Source organism: Geotrypetes seraphini, chromosome 7 (genome assembly GCF_902459505.1).
Source record: "Geotrypetes seraphini chromosome 7, aGeoSer1.1, whole genome shotgun sequence".
NCBI lineage: Eukaryota > Metazoa > Chordata > Amphibia > Gymnophiona > Dermophiidae > Geotrypetes > Geotrypetes seraphini.
In genome coordinates, this window is record NC_047090.1 from 14,997,248 (window position 1) to 15,016,503 (window position 19,256).

Below are 19,256 nucleotides of genomic sequence, written 5' to 3' on the forward strand. Positions count from 1 at the left end.
GTAGCCAAAAAAAACCCCTTTCCAGACCTCACTAACCTCACACCCCGACACAGGTACCAAATTTTACAACCCCAAACCCAAGCTACTTTTTGCCACTTAAATGCCCCAAGCCTGCCCAAACTCCTCACAACAGCCTTCACCAATCAACCTCCTTTACCATTCCACTAACCAATCATCCTTCCCCTTGCAATGCCACTCCCCTTCCTGTTCCTCATCCAAACTGCATAATACCAACCTATTATCCTCCAACCGCATTCACACACTACCTAACCCTCATATCCACACACTCCAAAAGAAATGCCCAATCTGGATTTTCCATTATCCAGACAGCTCTTTGTACTAATTTCTATAATGCTATTAGATATACGCTAATTAAGAGGCAGACCTTGCTCAGAGCTTAGTTTGTCCCACTAAAAAAGAAACCTAGGTTCCCAAATAGAAATATTCAAAGAGACTAAGAATGACCTACCCTTCACCATGGTTCAGATACTTGTACGCTAGTTTAATCCAGAGCTGGTCGTGCTGAGGATTTTCAAGCACGCTGGCTTCCAGGTTGGAAATATCATCCGTCTCATTTGTGAAATAGCGGATATCGTCCGATGTGACCACGGCATCTAGAGGGGGCACTCTCTTCATGTGATCCTGAAAGCAGGCTGCAAGGCAAGGACGGGCTCTTTACAAAATGGCAACTCCTTTTTTTGCTCCTCCCATCCTAAGAAAGCTCACAGGAAATTTGATCTAGGAGTGGAATCTGTAGGAAACACTAGGCTGCAGAAGCTACATCTTAGCCACTTCAAAGAGAATTTCAGTTAATGCAAAAACAAAAGCAAACCTGAGAAAGTACTCCAGATCTTAATTGATTCCATTTCTCTATGCAGTATTAATACAAATGATCCTAACACACGTTGCTACCAAACAAGGCGTTTCCCTACCATGTCGAGTAGGTGCCACCGTGGTTTCTTCATCACTGCTACTCTCCGACACTGGTTTCCTCCAATACTTTGGCTTCCACTTCCTTTTCTCTTTACAGGTTGTGTACGGAGGCGCTAGAAAGATAAATTGCTTATTTCCAGTTCTGAAAGCTTAGACAGCACATGTATATTCATATCATTAAATTCTAAACTAATATTTCTGTTCAGAGTGCATGAAAAAGGATAAAAGTGCTCAGACTGTATAGCATGACTTACTGTGACCTTTGCTCTCATTGACATTACTGACGAGGAGGACAGACATTTGGTCCATTGACATGCGATCTCTATTAACACCAAATAGTCTCTCCACATATTTTTCTGAAACAAGTAAAAGATACAACTAGTTGAAAATGGTCTACAATGACCCCACAATATACAGTATTAAAAACTTTTGTCATCTTAAACAAAGGGCATAAATGAGTCATAAGAACATAAGCAGTGCCTCCGCCGGGTCAGACCACAGGTCCATCCTGCCCAGCAGTCCGCTCCCGCGGCGGCCCAAACAGGTCACGACCTGTCTGTATCACCAGAAGGGGCTCCCTTGCCACCTTGGTTTCTCATTTAAGTCCTGTCTTCCTATCGAAGTCCTAACCCTCCGGTCTTGCACATGCACGACCTGGTTTGGTTTCTATACTCATTACCTGGTTAGCTTTCTATACTTGTGTTACATCCCAGCTCCTCCCTCAGTATCCCATGATCCCTTTATCCTTCAGGAATCCGTCCAATCCCTGTTTGAATCCCTGTTTGAGTCCCTTTTAAACTTTTTTTTTTTCCAAATTCTTTATTCATTTTTTCATCTTACAACAAGTACACAATATTACATCATTTAAAACTTTTTACACATCACTTGAATTTCTTTCTATTGTCATCGTAAATACATAAATTTATTCCCTCCCCAAATCAATATCCTTTTTCTTATCAAGACTGAATTTGAAATGGGAGTTTGATTTATTTTAATTAGAGAATGACATGGGGACAAATTTGTCTCCGCAGGAACTCAATTTCCCCATCAAGTCTCCGTGAGTTTTATTCCTGTCCCATTTCTGTAATCTCTGCCTTAACTACACAAGCCTTGAACACTTATGATTTTAAAGTGTTTGGGGCTTGTGCAGATAAGGACAGAGCTTGCAGGAAAGGGGCAGGGATGGGATGAAAAAATGAGTTCCCGCAGGGATGGAGAAAATTTGTCCTCGTGTCACTCTTTTAATCTTAATGTCTAGTTTTTCTGTTGAATTGGTAGAATTGTAAAATTTTATGTATGTCGACATTGTAAACCATTTAGGATACAAGTGAGATAGAAATGTTTAAAATAAATAGTGGGTAAAATCATAAACTGCCTGAACTATGTACAACACAAACCACTCATGATCTATTTTTCTAATTTTTTAGTCCAGCCTAGAGATGGATACACTGGCTGTATCATAGGGTGGAAAATTATGTGTATATTGTAGCAGGTCTGTATTTAGATTTAGTAGTTATTATTTTGTTTGGGCTTTACTTGTTTTTATTTCATAATGCATGATTATTTGAATAGTTTCATAGTAATGATACTTCTATGTATTATTGAGTAGGGAGGGAGGGGAGGGGAGGTTATTCTATTCAATAAAAATAATTTATATATTAGATTTCTTATATAATATTTAAAATATTACAGAATATTAATTTGTAATGAAATGTTATACTTAATGCATATATGAGAGTTAATCAAGTGTGTATCTTTAAGTGCATATGAGTTTAACTGCTACACTTGTTGTAACATGCAAAAATGAATAAAGAATTTAAAAAAAAAAAAAGAAAAGCAATAAAAATAAATATTTTTAAAATAAATACAGTATATTTTATATATAAAACAAAAATTGTAGCATCAAAGCCTGTATGAGAGAGCCAGAATGAAGGAACTGCTAGCACTAGCTCTGGTCATCACTAAAACATTTCTCCATGACACAAGAATAGGTTCAAAGAGTAGAAACGCTCAAAAGAAGCTGTGGACACATTGTGGAGGTAACCTAATGGTTAAAGAAGTGGGCTGAGAACCTGGGGAAGTGAGCAGGGACCGTCTAAATGTCCAAATATTCAGCGCTCTATAAGTGATAAGTAGTAGTACACTTCTCCCTCCGTATCCACGGGGGTTAGGGGCAGAGCCGGCCCAAACCGCGAATAATATTCAGGCCGGTTCTGCCTCTAACTCTCGCTTCCCCTGTGATGGGAGCTCAAGGCAGCCAATACCTATGAGCGATCTGCACGAGGCAGGAATGTGGGAAGGTCGCTCCTGCCCCGAAAACCTGCTATACCACCAGGTAAGGCTTAAGGGGGGGGGGGGCTTACAGGGCTTAAAATAGCCTGAAAAATTTAAATGGTTTTTTTTGTTTTAAAATCGTGAATAACCGAATCCGTGGATGCTGAAAATGCGGATTCGGAGGATGAAGTGTAATAGTTGCAGTATTCCCTTGATACTTAAATTTTGGAGATCTATATGGTGTCAAATTACTATGATCCTGGAAGTCCCATTATCATTGACGTATGATGTTGCGTTGTTTGGAACATTATTAATGCCCAAAAGTCCAATCAATGCAAATCAGAATAGGCTGCTTCTCGTCACAACAGGAGTTGCTATGCAGCTGATCATGAAAAACTGGAAAAATTGGGATAATATAAATTACAGTTTTTGATGGGAAACTTTATGCCAAATTTATAAATTTGAACATATGAATTCATTAAAATTGGGACACTATGATAAATTCAAAGCAATTTGGAATCCATTAACAAAATTTTGTATGAAATGAACATAGGTATTTCCCTTTGATTTCTGTTATGCACATCCAGGAAGGATGGGTGGGAGGGGGGTGTTATATATTTATTATATAATTTGATTGTACTGAGTGCTGATTATTGTAATATGTATTTGTTAATCTGTTGCACTTAATGTTGGCTTTTGAAAATGATTGCATATTCTAATGATTAGACACTTTGGACACCTTGTTATTACATAGGAACATAATTAGTGTGGGGATGGGGAGGTATGTTATGTGATTTAATTAATTTATTATTGATGATTGGGTTGGGGGGGGAGGGGAGTCTTTTTTATATGTAATGGATAATAATTGTTAAGAATGTCAAATGATTTGTACAAATTATCTGATTGAATATTGTACACTTGTTGCAAGAGTCAAAAATGAATAAAGAATTATTAAAAAAAAAAGAAAATGAATAAAGATTAAAAAAAAAAGTTCAGCGCTCTATAAGTGATAAGTAGTAGTAATAGTTGTAAGTATTCCACTTCTGCAAACCTTAAATTCAAGTTTTATAACTTTTCAAATCTTGAATTAAGGTTTGCATAAGGGCAATTTTTACAGTGTTCAAATAAAAGCCCTCAAGTTAGTGGAATGGAGGTTTAATTAAAAGTGAGATTCCACTGGTTCTGTTTTTTCAATTGAAGTGGATTTAATTCCCACCATAGCTCCTTAACCGTCCATTGCCTCAGGTACAACACATAGTTTATCAGCCCACTAGCGAGAAAGAAAATGCCTACATATGTGTACAGAACTGGGTATGTCTAGTGGTACTACAGAAATAAGTAGCAGTAAATGCAGCATGAGTTCACTGGACATATAATAAAAGGAACTCGATGAAATTTTCCACCTATTCTTGCTAATAGCAATGGAAGCAACATACAGAATTCCTTGAGATGGAGGAAATACAGTGGAACCTCGGTTTGCGAGTGTTTTGCAAGACGAGCAAAACACTCAGAAAACTTTTGCCTCGCAAACCGAGCATGTTCTGGTGTACGAGCACCTCCCCCCTGCTCTAACCGGCATCGCACCCCCCCGAACCAGCATCGTAAACACCTCCCCCCCAAGAATGCCCCCCCGCGAGAACTACAAAGCACCCCCATGCTGAAAGCGGCATCCGCCCGCCCTTCCTCCCAAGCACGGTCCTTACCCCTTCTGCTCGTTCTCCCAAAAATCTACCAAAAAAGAGTTTGCATATTGCGCTCACATTTTTGCTGCTTTGCAATTTGCATGCAAATAAAATTCACACCAACCTGCAGCAATACTGATTTCTTCATCTGTGTTATTCTCTGAACATCCAATCAAGGCTAAATTGTATGAAAGAATGTCCTGAAATAGTTGTTTTCTGCTCAGAGTGCAATCTCTCATGTGCTGCCTAGTGGTAATAGAAAGAAAATAATATTTTAAACATTTATTTTCCATTTAACACCTAATGGGTTACAAGACAACAGATACATAAAATCAGTACATTAGAGTGACTTACAAGGCACAGAAGCTAAAATCAGCAAAATAAAAGTGTAAAAATACTAATCACACTCATGACAGCACATGCTGAAGTCAGCATGCGTTAATGGAGGCTGGCCTTTCTAGCAAGTCAGACACGGGCAGTGGAATATCTATTTTGCCTGGGAGGGCTCTGTCCCTCTCCCACCATTTCTCTGGTCACTGATGCTGTGTGGAAACAAATTTTGCTGAGGCCATGATGGGTCCTGTGACCCATCCCAATACACTGCCTATGAGTTCAGCTGAAATGTCAAAACAGCAACACATTCTAATAAATATGATAGCAAGAATGTTCTAGACATATGAGTACAGGTACAAGATCCTTTATCCAAAATGCATGGAACCAGGCATATTATGGTTTTTGTAACGGTATATTAAGTCAAAAAAGACAGACCATAAAATTACCACCAGGCCTTTTTATTTCCAAACAAGGCAAACACCAAGTACTTCAAACACAAAATTGTCCCAAATTATGGGACTGGAGTAATACCTTCAAACATAAACGAAGTATCAAAATTTGGTTTTTGCAATTTCAGATAAAGTATACCTCTAACACCTTTTTTTAGGGTTATGTTGGCGAGAAATATCCAATGAGGAACTTGAATTATGATCTGTGCTCTAGAACCACTGAAGATTGACAATATGTAATTTCCTGCAGGTTCTTTGTTATTTTCAGTGGGTTAATGTAGAACCTGGTTGCGGTGAATTGAAAGTCTTATACATGTTGTCCTCTGAACTATTGTGAATATTTTGTTAACTGCTTAAGTTATAGGCGGTCAAGAAATTTTAGAAATAAATAAATCACCTGCATCCATTATCAAACATCAAGCTGATCTCTAACCAGCCATGCTCACATTTTTCACAAAAATTAAAACTAAAGTTCTGCCTGGATATCAGATTCCCTAAATTCTTACATACATTTAAATGAACTGATCAGAGTCTTGAACACTCTCTGGACACATAGCAGTTCTTATAAAAGCTTCTCCGTTCCTCCAGAGTTTGTAAAGAAAATAAGAAGGTTGGATTTCCAGCTTTCTATTTTTAAAGTACGGTAGTCACTGTTAAGATGACACTTATCAATGTAGACTGTCCGCAATACCACACTGTGACATGAAATCAAGTAGAAGTTCACCAAACAGGAGAGGAAAAGAGCAACAATGTTTAAGACTGCAGAGAAATATCATGAAAGACCCAGAATAAAGATCTATGTGGACTCTTCTGAAGTTTTAAAGTACATTCTTGTCCTCAAATGTTTATACCCAGTAAGTCTGAGTCTAGAAAGGTGCCATCAGCCTCTGTGTTTGGGGAAATCTTACTAGAATAAAAAGTGGTAAATAAATTATCTCAGATAGTGTTACTCTCACAATACATCAACTCACCATTGACAATCATCATCATTGCATGTGCCAGTTAGGTCAAAACGACAAAAACACTTTTTTGGCTCAATCATATTGCTGTAAGATACTGAACTGAGATAAAGCCTCTCCTTGGTTCGAAAATATGGACTAAACCTAAAATCATTAAAAAAAAGAAAGATATTTAAGGGACACTGAGTATTTTTAACACTGGATATCTCTTATAAATAACTGTTTTCATTATCAGTAAACCAGAAAAATATGCAGTGGCATGTTTTGTCAACACACATTCAGCCATTTAGGGGGTAATTCTGTAAGGAACTACCTGGTTTTAAGCAGCAGGAAGATGTGTAAATGATAGTATTCTAGTCACTTATGCAACTGGTTACTTCCATATGGTAAATGACTTATAGAATACTGCCTAGCAGAAAAGTAGGAACCATGGTTTGGTGGCATATACTTTGCCAGCAGACATGGCACAAGGGTGGAATGGATGGAGCTTGGGCAGGAAATGAGAAGCGCACACATGTCCATGCATACAAAATTCTATCATTTAGCATGGGCATTTACATTAATCATAAAAGCCTGTGTATGTGATCACACTTTCAGGCACATACATTTTTAGCCCTTTTTGCTAGTATTCTAGCAAGGTAGGCATCTACTTTTCTGTAGAATAACCAGCACCTATAAGGGGGTGCCATGTTGTAGAAATATACTCTTATTTGTCAAGAAAACCAGACTAGACTAGCTAACATCCGGTGAAATTTATTGGCAATATAATTCCTACACTGCATCCAACCCCACTTTCCTATACCTATGCCAGTAAGCTGCTTCTTGGGTCTGCCCAATCATGGCCCTCACTGCTGTATCTGCATGGGCCAAGAGAGGTCTCACAATCAACTGCTTTATTCACTGGCCTGCACAGCTGGAACTCATCGGAGTTTCAAACTCTTGAAAAACAGCAGCCGTGTGTGTACACCCTGCCAGTTGGTGTCTTACTCAACCTTCCAAGCCAAATGCTTATAAATTTTTATTCAATATTAAAATATGGGTTTTTTTTTAGTTTAATCATCAAGATTACAACATACCCCAGCAAGCAAAAGTCAAACTCCACTATACACTTTAAATCCGCCCTCCTCCCCCAGGTTCCTGCAAACCCTATCTCCACAATTTCAATACTTCTCTCCTGCTCTGTATACTCTAGTAAGGTATGGGATCAGTTCATAATCTCAATACTTGCTTCTCCCATGTGCTATGTATGATGAAGGTGTGGACCTTTGGGCGGTAAGTTGAGGAGCTACTCAATAATTCACCACTCTTCCCTGGATAAAATGACATTGAACAACTGTGATGTGTGCTGCGGATCCTGGGCACCGCCAATGAGAGGATCTGGCCGGAAATCACAGAACTTCCCGATTACAACAAGATCTCCTTCAAGGAGAACCCACCCTTACCACTGGAACATATTGTACCAGATGCATCTCCTCCAGCCCTGGACCTGCTCAAGCGCTTCCTAGTGTACCCATCCAGAGGATCCGAGCTACAGAGACCTTGTTGCATCCATACTTCTTCACAGAACCACTGCCTGCCCATCACTCGGAGCTCCCCATCCCCCAGCGCAGTGGGAAGAAAACCTGGCAATATCTGCAGCTCTTAAGTACAGGAAGAGGCGGTCAGAGCATACAGCGAGTGATTTCCTTCACTTGCCAGCCCTCTGGCTGCCCTCTCCTGCCCGGTCATTCGCAGGCATAAAATACTGTGAATGACCAGGACCGCGAACCGCCAACCGTGAATTTGCAGGAGAGCACTGTACTTGCTTGTCTTTTTCAGACTGGCATAATTCTAGGTATAATCTTTGACTCATCTTTTCCCTATGGCAGCCTGTCATCTTTTTTCTGCTCTCCCCCTTCCAGTTAACAGATAAAAAAAGCACAGTTACTTACCGTAACAGGTGTTATCCAGGGACAGCAGGCAGATATTCTTAACGCATGGGTGACGTCACCGACGGAGCCCCGGTACGGACCTTTTTAACTAGAAAGTTCTAGTTGGCCGCACCGCGCATGCGCAAGTGTCTTCCCGCCCGACGGAGGAGAGCGTGGTCCCCAGTTAAGATAAGCCAGCTAAGAAGCCAACCCGGGGAGGAGGGTGGGACGTAAGAATATCTGCCTGCTGTCCCTGGATAACACCTGTTACGGTAAGTAACTGTGCTTTATCCCAGGACAAGCAGGCAGCATATTCTTAATGCATGGGTGACCTCCAAGCTAACAGAGAGGGAGGAGGGATGGTTGGCCATTAGGAAAATAAATTTTGTAACACAGATTGGCCGAAGTGTCCATCCCGTCTGGAGAAGGCATCCAGACAGTAGTGAGTAGTGAACGTGTGAATTGAGGACCAAGTGGCAGCCTTGCAGATTTCCTCGATGGGTGTGGAACGGAGGAAAGCCACATAAGCAGCCATAGCTCTGACCCTGTGGGCCATGACAGCACCTTCCAGTGAGAGACCGGCCCGAGCATAACAGAACGCAATACAGGCAGCAAGCCAGTTGGAAAGCGTCCGTTTAGAGACAGGACGACCTAGACGGTTAGGATCGAAGGTCAGAAAGAGCTGTGGGGACGAGCGGTGAGCCCTGGTACGGTCAAGGTAGTATGCAAGGGCACGCTTACAATCCAGCGTGTGCAACGCCTGTTCCCCAGGATGAGAATGGGGTTTAGGGAAAAAGACAGGCAACACAATGGACTGGTTGAGGTGAAAAGCCGAGACCACTTTGGGAAGGAATTTAGGATGGGTACGCAGAACCACCTTGTCATGGTGAAAAACAGTGAACGGTGGATCGGCGACCAGTGCATGCATCTCACTAACCCTCCTGGCAGAGGTGATGGCAATGAGGAAAAGCACCTTCCATGTTAGAAGTTTGAGCGAAGTTGAGGCAAGAGGCTCAAAAGGGGATTTCATGAGGGCTGATAAAACCACATTCAGGTCCCAGACGACAGGAGGAGGCTTCAGAGGTGGTTTGACATTGAAGAGGCCTCTCATGAACCGGGAAACCAGTGGATGAGCCGTGAGAGGTTTTCCGAGGATAGGCTCATGAAACGCAGTGATGGCACTGAGGTGGACTCTGATTGAGGTAGACTTGAGGCCAGCGTCGGACAGAGAGCGTAAATAGTCCAGTACAGTTACCACCGCTAATGAGGTGGGATTGTGATGATGCAGTAGACACCAAGAGGAGAACCTGGTCCACTTCTGATGGTAACATTGGAGGGTGGCCGGTTTCCTGGAGGCATCCAAAATGCGACGGACAGGCTGAGACAGATTCTCTGGAGAGGTCAGCCCGAGAGAAACCAAGCTGTCAGGTGGAGCGAAGACAGATTGGGATGCAGTAGAGACTGACGTTGCTGCGTAAGTAGAGTAGGAAACACAGAAAGAGGAATGGGCTCCCTGGAGCTGAGCTGAAGCAGGAGGGAGAACCAGTGTTGGCCAGGCTATCGAGGAGCGATGAGAATCATGGTGGCCCTGTCCCTGCGGAGTTTGGATAACATCCACAACATCAGAGGTAGTGGAGGAAAGGCATAGAGGAACCGATCCGTCCAGTCGAGCAGGAATGCATCTGGGGTCAGACGATGAGGAGAGAAGAGTCTGGAACAGAACTGGGGCAGCTGATGGTTGTGAGGCGCTGCAAAGAGGTCCACCTGCGGAGTGCCCCAGCGAGCAAAGATGGAGTGGAGTGTTGAAGGATCCAGAGTCCACTCGTGAGGTTGAAGGATGCGGCTGAGATTGTCGGCCAGGGAGTTCTGTTCGCCCTGGATATAGACAGCCTTGAGGAAGAGATTGCGGGCCGTGGCCCAGGTCCAGATGCTGAGAGCCTCCTGACAAAGGAGGCGAGATCCGGTGCCGCCTTGCTTGTTTATGTAGTACATGGCGACTTGATTGTCTGTGCACAGGAGAAGAACCTGAGGGCAGAGAAGGTGCTGGAAGGCCTTGAGAGCATAGAACATGGCTCTGAGTTCCAGGAAATTGATGTGATGTTGACGCTCCTGAGGGGTCCAGAGTCCCTGGGTGCGTAGATCTCCCAGGTGAGCTCCCCACGCATAGGGGGAGGCATCCGTGGTTATGATCAAGGAGTGAGGGGGTAGATGAAAGAGTAGACCCCTGGAAAGATTTGAGGAGTTCAACCACCATTGAAGAGATTGCTGAAGAGACGATGTCACAGAGATGGGATGAGAAAGAAGATCCGTGGTCTGTGACCATTGGTTGGCAAGAGTCCATTGAGGTGTCCTGAGGTGGAGTGGCGCCAGAGGAAGCACATGGACCGTCGAGGCCATGTGGCCCAGGAGGACCATCATCTGTCGGGCAGGAATGGAGTGATGAAGGAGCACCTGACGACAGAGGTGGAGCAGGGTCCGTTGACGGTCGGAGGGGAGAAACGCCCTCATTAGAGTGGTGTCGAGAACTGCTCCAATGAACTGAAGTCGCTGTGTGGGAAGCAGATGCGACTTGGGATAGTTGATCTCGAACCCCAGGAGATGGAGGAAAGAGATGGTGTGATGAGTGGCTTGTAGCACAAGTGGAGACGTAGGTGCTTTCACCAACCAATCGTCCAAGTAGGGGAACACCTGGAGGTTGTGAGACCTGAGGAAGGCCGCCACCACAATAAGGCACTTGGTGAACACCCTGGGCGATGAAGCGAGGCCAAAAGGTAGCACTTTGTACTGATAGTGACGGTGCTGTATCTGAAACCGTAGGTAGCGACGAGAAGTCGGATTGATTGGGATGTGAGTGTAGGCCTCTTTGAGGTCCAGGGAACATAGCCAGTCGTGTTGAGAGAGAAGAGGGTAAAGCATGGCAAGGGAGAGCATTCTGAACTTCTCCTTGACCAGACACTTGTTGAGGTCCCTTAGATCGAGGATGGGACGAAGGTCTCCTGTCTTCTTGGGAACCAGGAAGTAGCGGGAGTAGAATCCCTGACCCCTTTGGTCCGGAGGCACCTCTTCGATGGCATTGAGAAGAAGGAGGGATTGGACCTCCCTCAGGAGGAGGGGGGTTTGGGAGGAGTGAGAAGCAGACTCTACGGGAGGATTGTCTGGTGGAAGAGTCTGGAAGTTGAGAGAGTAGCCGTGGCGAATGATGTTGAGGACCCATTGGTCTGATGTGATGACCTCCCAATGGCTGAGGAAGATTTGGAGGCGACCTCCGATAGGCTGAGGAAGAGGCAATGATGATGGGAGACTGGCTATGCCCTGGAGGAAAAAGTCAAAAGGGCTGAGATGGTTTTGACGGAGGGAGAGGCTTGGCAGGTTGGTGAGACTGTGAGCGAGCCTGAGATTGATGCTGTTGACGAGGTCGGCGAGGCTGCTGTTGAGGCGGGTTGAGAGGTCTGGCTGAGAACCTGCGCTGGTAGGAAGACTGCTGTCTGTAGGTGCGAGCAGGTGGAGTCTTCTTTTTAGGTATAATCAGAGTGTCCCATCTGGTCTCATGTGCTGAGAGTTTCTGGGTTGTTGAGTCCAGGGACTCTCCGAAGAGTTCATCACCCAGACAAGGTGCGTTAGCCAGGCGGTCCTGGTGGTTAATGTCCAGGTCAGAGACTCTCAGCCATGCCAAACGTCGCATGGCCACCGCCATGGCAGATGCGCGAGAGGTCAGCTCAAATGAGTCGTAGATGGAGCGAACCATGAATTTCCTGAGTTGGAGGAGGCTGGAAATATGTTGCTGGAAAAGAGGGACCTTACGTTCAGGAAGGTATTTCTGTAAGGAGGAGAGCTGTTGCACCAGATGCTTCATGTAGAAGGAGAAGTGGAAGGTGTAGTTGTTGGCTCTATTGGCTAACATGGCATTTTGGAAAAGGCGCTTACCAAATTTATCCATGGTTTTTCCCTCTCTGCCAGGAGGGGTGGAGGCATATACACTGGAACCCTGAGATTTTTTCAAAGTAGATTCCACCAGGAGGGACTCGTGGGGCAATTGAGGTTTATCAAACCCTGGGATTGGAATAACCCGGTACAAGCTATCCAATTTACGAGGGGCTCCAGGAACCGTGAGGGGAGCTTCCCAGTTTTTATAGAAAGTTTCCCGTAAGATGTCGTGGACGGGCAACTTCAGAAATTCTTTGGGAGGTTGCTCAAAGTCTAGGGCATCGAGGAAAGCCTGAGACTTTTTAGAGTCGGACTCTAAGGGAATGGAAAGAGCTGCTGACATCTCCCTAAGGAATTTGGAGAAAGAGGATTGCTCTGGTTTGGAGCGTGGTGTCGGTCGTGGAGGGTTCTTCGTCGGTTGACGAAGCGTCCTCCTCGGTACCGTGAGGGGAGTCTTCCCACAAATCTGGGTCCCTAACGTCGGGGTGCGTATGTTTGGACATCGGTGTGGAGGGCTCGGCATGGCGAGTCTTTGAAAGAGATTTGCCTGAGCGCACCGAGGCGGTACCGGGTGAGGAAGACCTATGTCGCTCCTGGGACCGGACAGGGTCGGCAGCATCACGGGTTATGTACTGTAGGTGTTTCTGCCAAGAGCACCGGCATGGAAGTATTAATCGGTACCGAGGGGGTCGACACCGATGGGACAGTGTGAGGCTCGGACCGGTCCCGTACCAGAAGGTGCGGTGCCAGCAACGCCGGCAACAGTTGTTGGAGCTGTTGTTGCAGCTGCTCCTGTAACTGTGTTTGGAGTATGGCCGCGATGCGGTCGTCCAGGGGAGGCACCGGTACCGCTTTTTTCTTCTTCGGTACCATAGGTGCCGCTCTACGCTCCGGCGATGAGGAGGCCGATGATGAGGCACTCACCGAGATCGGAGCGGAGCGTTTGCAGGGCCGGTGCGGTGCAGGGAGGGCCGGTGTCGCAACCGTGGCAGGAGGGCGCTCAAGGGAAGTGGGAGGCTTCTTAGCCGGCTTACCTGGGCCCAACGACCCCGAGGAAGGGTCCGGTGGTGTTGATGTCGTCGGTGCCGACTTTTGTGGTGCCGTCGACGTCGCAGCCGGTTCCATGGCAGATCCGGTACCAAACAAAATATTTTGCTGGATCTGCCGATTTTTCAAAGTATGCTTTTTAAGCGTAGCACAGCGGGTACAGGTGTCAGCCCGATGCTCTGGACCCAAGCACTGGAGGCACCAATTGTGTGGGTCGGTGAGGGAGATCGGGCGTGCACACCGCTGGCACTTCTTAAAACCCGGTTGAGGGGGCATGAATGGAAACACGGCCTCCGCAAAATCGAACCCGGAGGCCTGTATGGTGGCAACAGGCCCCGCCGGGGCCGGCCTGAAAAAATAAGGAAAACTCGACGAGTTGTTTTTTTGTTTTTTTTAAACAAAAATAAAGGGAATCCGATAAGAAAAAAGGAAAAAAAGTGAAAAAATACGCGAGCGGGAAGGCAAAAATTAGTTTTTCAACGGCCGTTGAAAACACATGCGTCTTCTTCGCTCCGCGGAAACGAAGAAACTGGGGACCACGATCTCCTCCGTCGGGCGGGAAGGCACTCGCGCATGCGCGGTGCGGCCAACTAGAACTTTCTAGTTAAAAAGGTCCGTACCGGGGCTCCGTCGGTGACGTCACCCATGCGTTAAGAATATGCTACCTGCTTGTCCTGGGATAAAATAAATACTGATCTTCCCTGGGATCATGAAAAACCTCAGTGTTTCCCTACAACTCATTCAAGGTTAACTCTGCAGACACCCAGAAGGCCTCCATCCTCAATGATGCCCCATTATAACTTACATTCTATAGCTGATCATTTCAATTTAGCTTCCTTACAAAATTGTTTCATTTTGAACAAGAAAAGTATTCTATACATAATCATGCATATAGAAATGCACCCTCCCACCCCTATTGCATGTAAGCAGATCAACCCTGAACTTTTCTTACCTGTATGATTTAAAAACCAGAAGAGGACTATGATATGCTCCAAAAGGAAATGGCTTTATTTCTGCTTGGTTTGTTTGTGCTGTAACAAAATCCATGTCCACAGAAATTTCCTGAGAAAGTCAAAATTCAAACAGAAAAGGTGATCAGGAAAACCAAAAGACTCTAAAATAGGCAAACTCTAACTGACCAATGGAGATTGTAAACCTCTCCAACTATCAATTATCACTAAAGGAGACCTCTGTATTGTTGAAAGAACTCTTTCTACCCTACCAGCAAAATAGATAAAATTCAACTATACTCAGACCTTGTACAATTCTTCAGGAAACTATGCTTAAAAGTACATTTCCACAATAAAGAGACTCCCAACAGACTGGAATGCAATTTTAAACCAAAGAATAAATGTTTTGTCCCACAGGATGGGCAAAACACAAAACTAGACAACTACAAGTTTCAGACATAGGATAAAATTCACAACTTTCCAGCAAGCAAAAAATACATTCTGGAGGGGAGAGGTTGTACCGAACGAGCTGCCATAAAAAAGCCGACAAAATAATCAAAACATTGTCATCAAACCTGCAAAGGAGGCGTTATAGCAGTCGTGGACATAAAAAATGACATTGAAGGAGGACACAGACACATGCTATAAGAAATTGCATGGAGACCCCAAAAAGATTATACTAAACAGCCTCATCAAAACACTTCCAAAGCAAGTACTGCCCCATTTAAAGAAACTCATACCTAGTCATCCTTCTGTGGGCACATTCTACATGCTGCCAAAAATCCATAAATCCTGTAACTAATCATACCTGGCACTGACACTCTCACAGAAGAAATATTTGGATTTATAGAGGGGATTCTTAAACTCTGTGCAAAAAAACAAAGAGCTTGATACAAGACACCAGACTTCATGAACAAAGTAAATACAAAGGAGCCACCACCTGGCACACTTCTAGTTACAATGGATGTAGAAGCACTATACTGCAACATCCCCCATATAGATGACATTGTTGCATGTGAAAAATGCCTAAAATGGCACACATCCTTGTGGTTCTGCAAGCTCCAAACTGTGTAAGCACATCTCAAAGGATCCCTTGGTCACTCAAATGGGAAAAACATGGAACATAAGAGGATCCTTCACATGATCATCTTCCAAAGCAAAAAGTGCAAAGAAGGGTGCTACATTGGTGAAACAGGCCAGTTGCTAAAGACTAGGATCAACTCACAGATACCATACTAAAAATTATAATATCGACCAGGTTGTCACCTCTGTCGGACAGCATTCTGGAAAAACTGACCATTGCCCCAACAATTTTATGGTGAGAATACCAAGAGGAAATTTTAAGACAATCTAAGAACGTAAGACTTTTGAAATCAAAAAATTTTGATACCCACCAGACAGGACTCAACAAGGACTTTGGCTTTCTTGCCCACTACAAAGAAACAAACTGCTTTGTCACCTCTTTTGTCTCCAACTACCACTGAAATGCTTTCATATTCCTTAATATATACTGATTTTGCCAACATTTGCTTATTTCTGATCTGAGAGAGAATGATGTAGCTTTCGAAGGTAACCCAAACTACATTAAGTTAGTCCAATAAAAAAAGGTATTTTTTTTTCCTTTGTGTTTTTACTTTATTTCTACACATTACCTGAGAAATAAGAAAAGATGGATTTGAAGAACATAATATTACCACAGATATTAGAAGTCAATAAAGAATTTCAATTAGAGAACCAAAAATATTTCAGTTACCTGACCACATAACAGCTTGTTCTCTGGTATCAGAGTTAAGGCAGTGGTTTCCGAGAACAACTCTTTCAGGCCATCAGCCTCAGAATGAAGTCTCTTCAGCTCATCAATATTCAAGCCCAGGAACAGTTCAGGCTTTTGCACAGGCTTCTTAGCAGGTTTGCTGACACTTTCTTTGTTTGGTGTCACTTCTGGGTGCTTAAGGTTGGGTTTAGTAAAAGAGTTGAATTCTCGGAATGATCGTCTTCGCTCCCTGCTGGACGCAGAGAGAATTTCGTCATCAATATCATTTTCCTCTATGTCCAAGGTCAGTTTATCTTGTGTGAGATCATGGCGGGAAGGCTGTGGCAATATAAATTCAGGTTCTTCTTCGAGAGTAGGGATATTTGGCTGCTCTCTCATTTTCAGAGCATGTGCCTCCTTCAGTTTCTGAATTTTTAGGGCATATTCATACTCTAGTTGCTGTAAACGTTTCTTCTCCAAGGCAATCAATTCCGCAGACTGCTTTTTTGGACTCATTGAAAGAGGCTTGTCCAGCTTCAACATTTTGTTTGGCTGGGGGGGGGGGGGGGAGTAAAAAAAAAAAAAAAAAGCCATAAAATTACAGAGAAAAGAGACCAAAATAAAAAATGCAGATGCAGCTACGAGGAAGGTCTAGAGGATAGGGGGGCTTCCTCAGCTTGGAGAAGCAGCAAGTGAGAGAAGTATTAGAGAAATCTATAAAATGACTCTGGGAAAAGGTGACTTAAGTAGTGGCTTAAAATGTTGAGAATGAACAAATTTTCATGTCATGGGTCCATAAGAAACCTGCAAAAGTTACGCGTTTGAACTTCTGTAACTTTTTTTAAAAAAAATTTCACATAGAAGGATGGGGTTCGGACTGTAGTACTAAAAATTGTTTGCTCTTAACAAAATTAATTATTTGTTTCTGGTGACTTTTAACAGGTCATCTTTTCCCAGAGACTGTCACAAATCATGAGTGGAAGGGGTAAATGTGAATCAATTATTTACTCTTTGAAGCAATACAAAGATTAGCTCACTTTTTTTAAACTGCTTTCAACTCTTAACTCCCACTGTATCATTTCCTCTACCATAATCTCCCCAACCCTGAGATGTCCTGTCTGTCTAATTAGACTGTTAGCTCTTCTGAGCAGGGACTGTCTATGTACAGCACTGCGTACACCTTGCAGCACTATAGAAATAATAAATAGTAGTAATAGTCTTCAACCTAGTCCCTAAGGCAAACCCAGCCAGTCGGTTTTCAGAATGAACAATGAATATGCATGAGAGATCTGAGACAGTTCATGCAAATCTCTCTCGTGTATATGTTTTGTCAGTATCTTGACAACCTGATCGGCTGAGTATTCCCCTAGGACCAGGTTGGGAAGCACTGGACTAACGGACACAGCAGATGTTAAGTATTACCTTTAACATTTTTTTTCATTTATTATAAAGATTAAGCTTTGGAATTCAATGCTGGAGGATGGGGCAAAAGCAGTTAGCATAGACGAAAATACTTTTCTTCCAGAACTTGTCAAAACTTATAAAACCATTAAGGTATGAGAGTTGTTTGAAAAGTTTGGTAAATTTCCATGAGATGATACCACAGTAACATAACATTTGTATACTGCAAAATCAAGCGCGGTGCGAGCTGATCGCAAACTTTCCAAAACTTAAAAGTTGCGATTCACTTTTCAAGTGTCCGTACCGGGGCTCCGTCGGTAACATCACCCATGTGAGAGAATATGCTGCCTGCTTGTCATGGGATAAAAGTTAAAATGGCCTCACTGTTGGCTAGCTTCCTTCTTCAAACCATCTGTGACAAAAGTTTTAGCCAGATGTGATGCATAGTTATTGTTTGATAGTCGTTTGAATCAAAAAAACTCTGTTGAGTGACGATGTTCCTAAATGGACTAGGTCCTTTAAGGCTTTTATGTGGATAATCTATTTTTATGTGGATGGAATTATTTTATGTGGATGATTTTAGTGTACCTTTGGAACTTTGACTCTTTCAAATAAAGTCCATTTAGGAACATCGTCACTCCACAGAGTTTTTTTGGTTTTCTCTGGATTTTCTTCTCTGTGGATATCTTGGGGTCAATTCTTTTTTGTTTTTAGTCATTTGAATCAACCACATTTGCATTTATCCCAATATTGGGGGGGGGGGGGGGGGGAACTGTCACTACAAGAACTACTGTTCCTGTATGATGTGCCATTCAGCGGATCACCCAGCCTATCACATGCATCGCAGAGATCGCCTGTAGGGTGTGCTTCTGCCCAATAACAATGCTTTTGCCTTCTGCCACAGCGGAGCAGTCCTGGTGCCTCCCTGCCTGTTGACATAGGCCACTGCAGTGGTGTTGTTGGAGAAGATTAGTTGCTTTGCCCTCCAGTAAAGACTGCAGTCGGTGCAGCATCAGACTAACTGTTCATAGCTCCAGCCTGTTGACAGAACACTTCCATTGCACCAAAGTCTATTGTCCTTGAACTGGATGACCACTGCAATGCATCCCCAGTCAAAACAAGCTGGCATTTGTGATCCGGAGCGGGATTCCCTTTGCTAGAGACTGTAGGCAGAGCCACCAGATCATGTTGCATCTGGCTGCCGCTGTCCAGGGGAGTAGAACTTGCAGGGAGTTTCTCCGAGGAAACCCGAGACAAGGCATCCTGGAGGGTATGCATGTGCACCTTCATTCAGGGGACCACCACTGACCCAAGGACTTGAAAGTAATGATAGGCAGTAGGCACTGGCTTGGCCAACAGGTCTATAATTTGACCACAAAGCTTCTGCTTACATGCCTCTGGACTATCGGATCTAGGTGGCTCTTCGAAAGTTCATAATCCATCCCAGACTCTGCAGTTACCACCTTTTCTCCTTGGGAATGTGCTCTAATGAATTAATTATCTAAGTACAGGTGCACCTGCCAACCCACTCTGTGGAGATGAGTGGCCATCACCACCATAACCTTGGTGAAAGTTCGGGGTGCTGTTGCCAGCCCAAACGGAAGAACCTAGAATAGATACTGATTCTGCAACACATGGAAT

At 43.8% G+C, this 19,256-nt stretch overlaps 1 protein-coding gene across 4 annotated transcripts in view; it reads right to left on the minus strand.

The window, feature by feature from the left end:
• ZFC3H1 (zinc finger C3H1-type containing) overlaps positions 1–19,256 on the minus strand; it is a 140,127-nt gene that overhangs the window by 64,672 nt on the left and 56,199 nt on the right. For all 4 annotated transcript variants that reach the window (XM_033951935.1, XM_033951933.1, XM_033951932.1 and 1 more), the window contains exons 15-21: positions 16,215–16,766; positions 14,464–14,573; positions 6,643–6,774; positions 5,014–5,135; positions 1,188–1,289; positions 933–1,046; positions 470–653 (exon numbers count right to left, since the gene is read on the minus strand). In XM_033951935.1, coding sequence (XP_033807826.1) covers positions 470–653; positions 933–1,046; positions 1,188–1,289; positions 5,014–5,135; positions 6,643–6,774; positions 14,464–14,573; positions 16,215–16,766 — 1,316 coding nt within the window. The remainder of the gene's footprint in view (positions 1–469; positions 654–932; positions 1,047–1,187; positions 1,290–5,013; positions 5,136–6,642; positions 6,775–14,463; positions 14,574–16,214; positions 16,767–19,256) is intronic.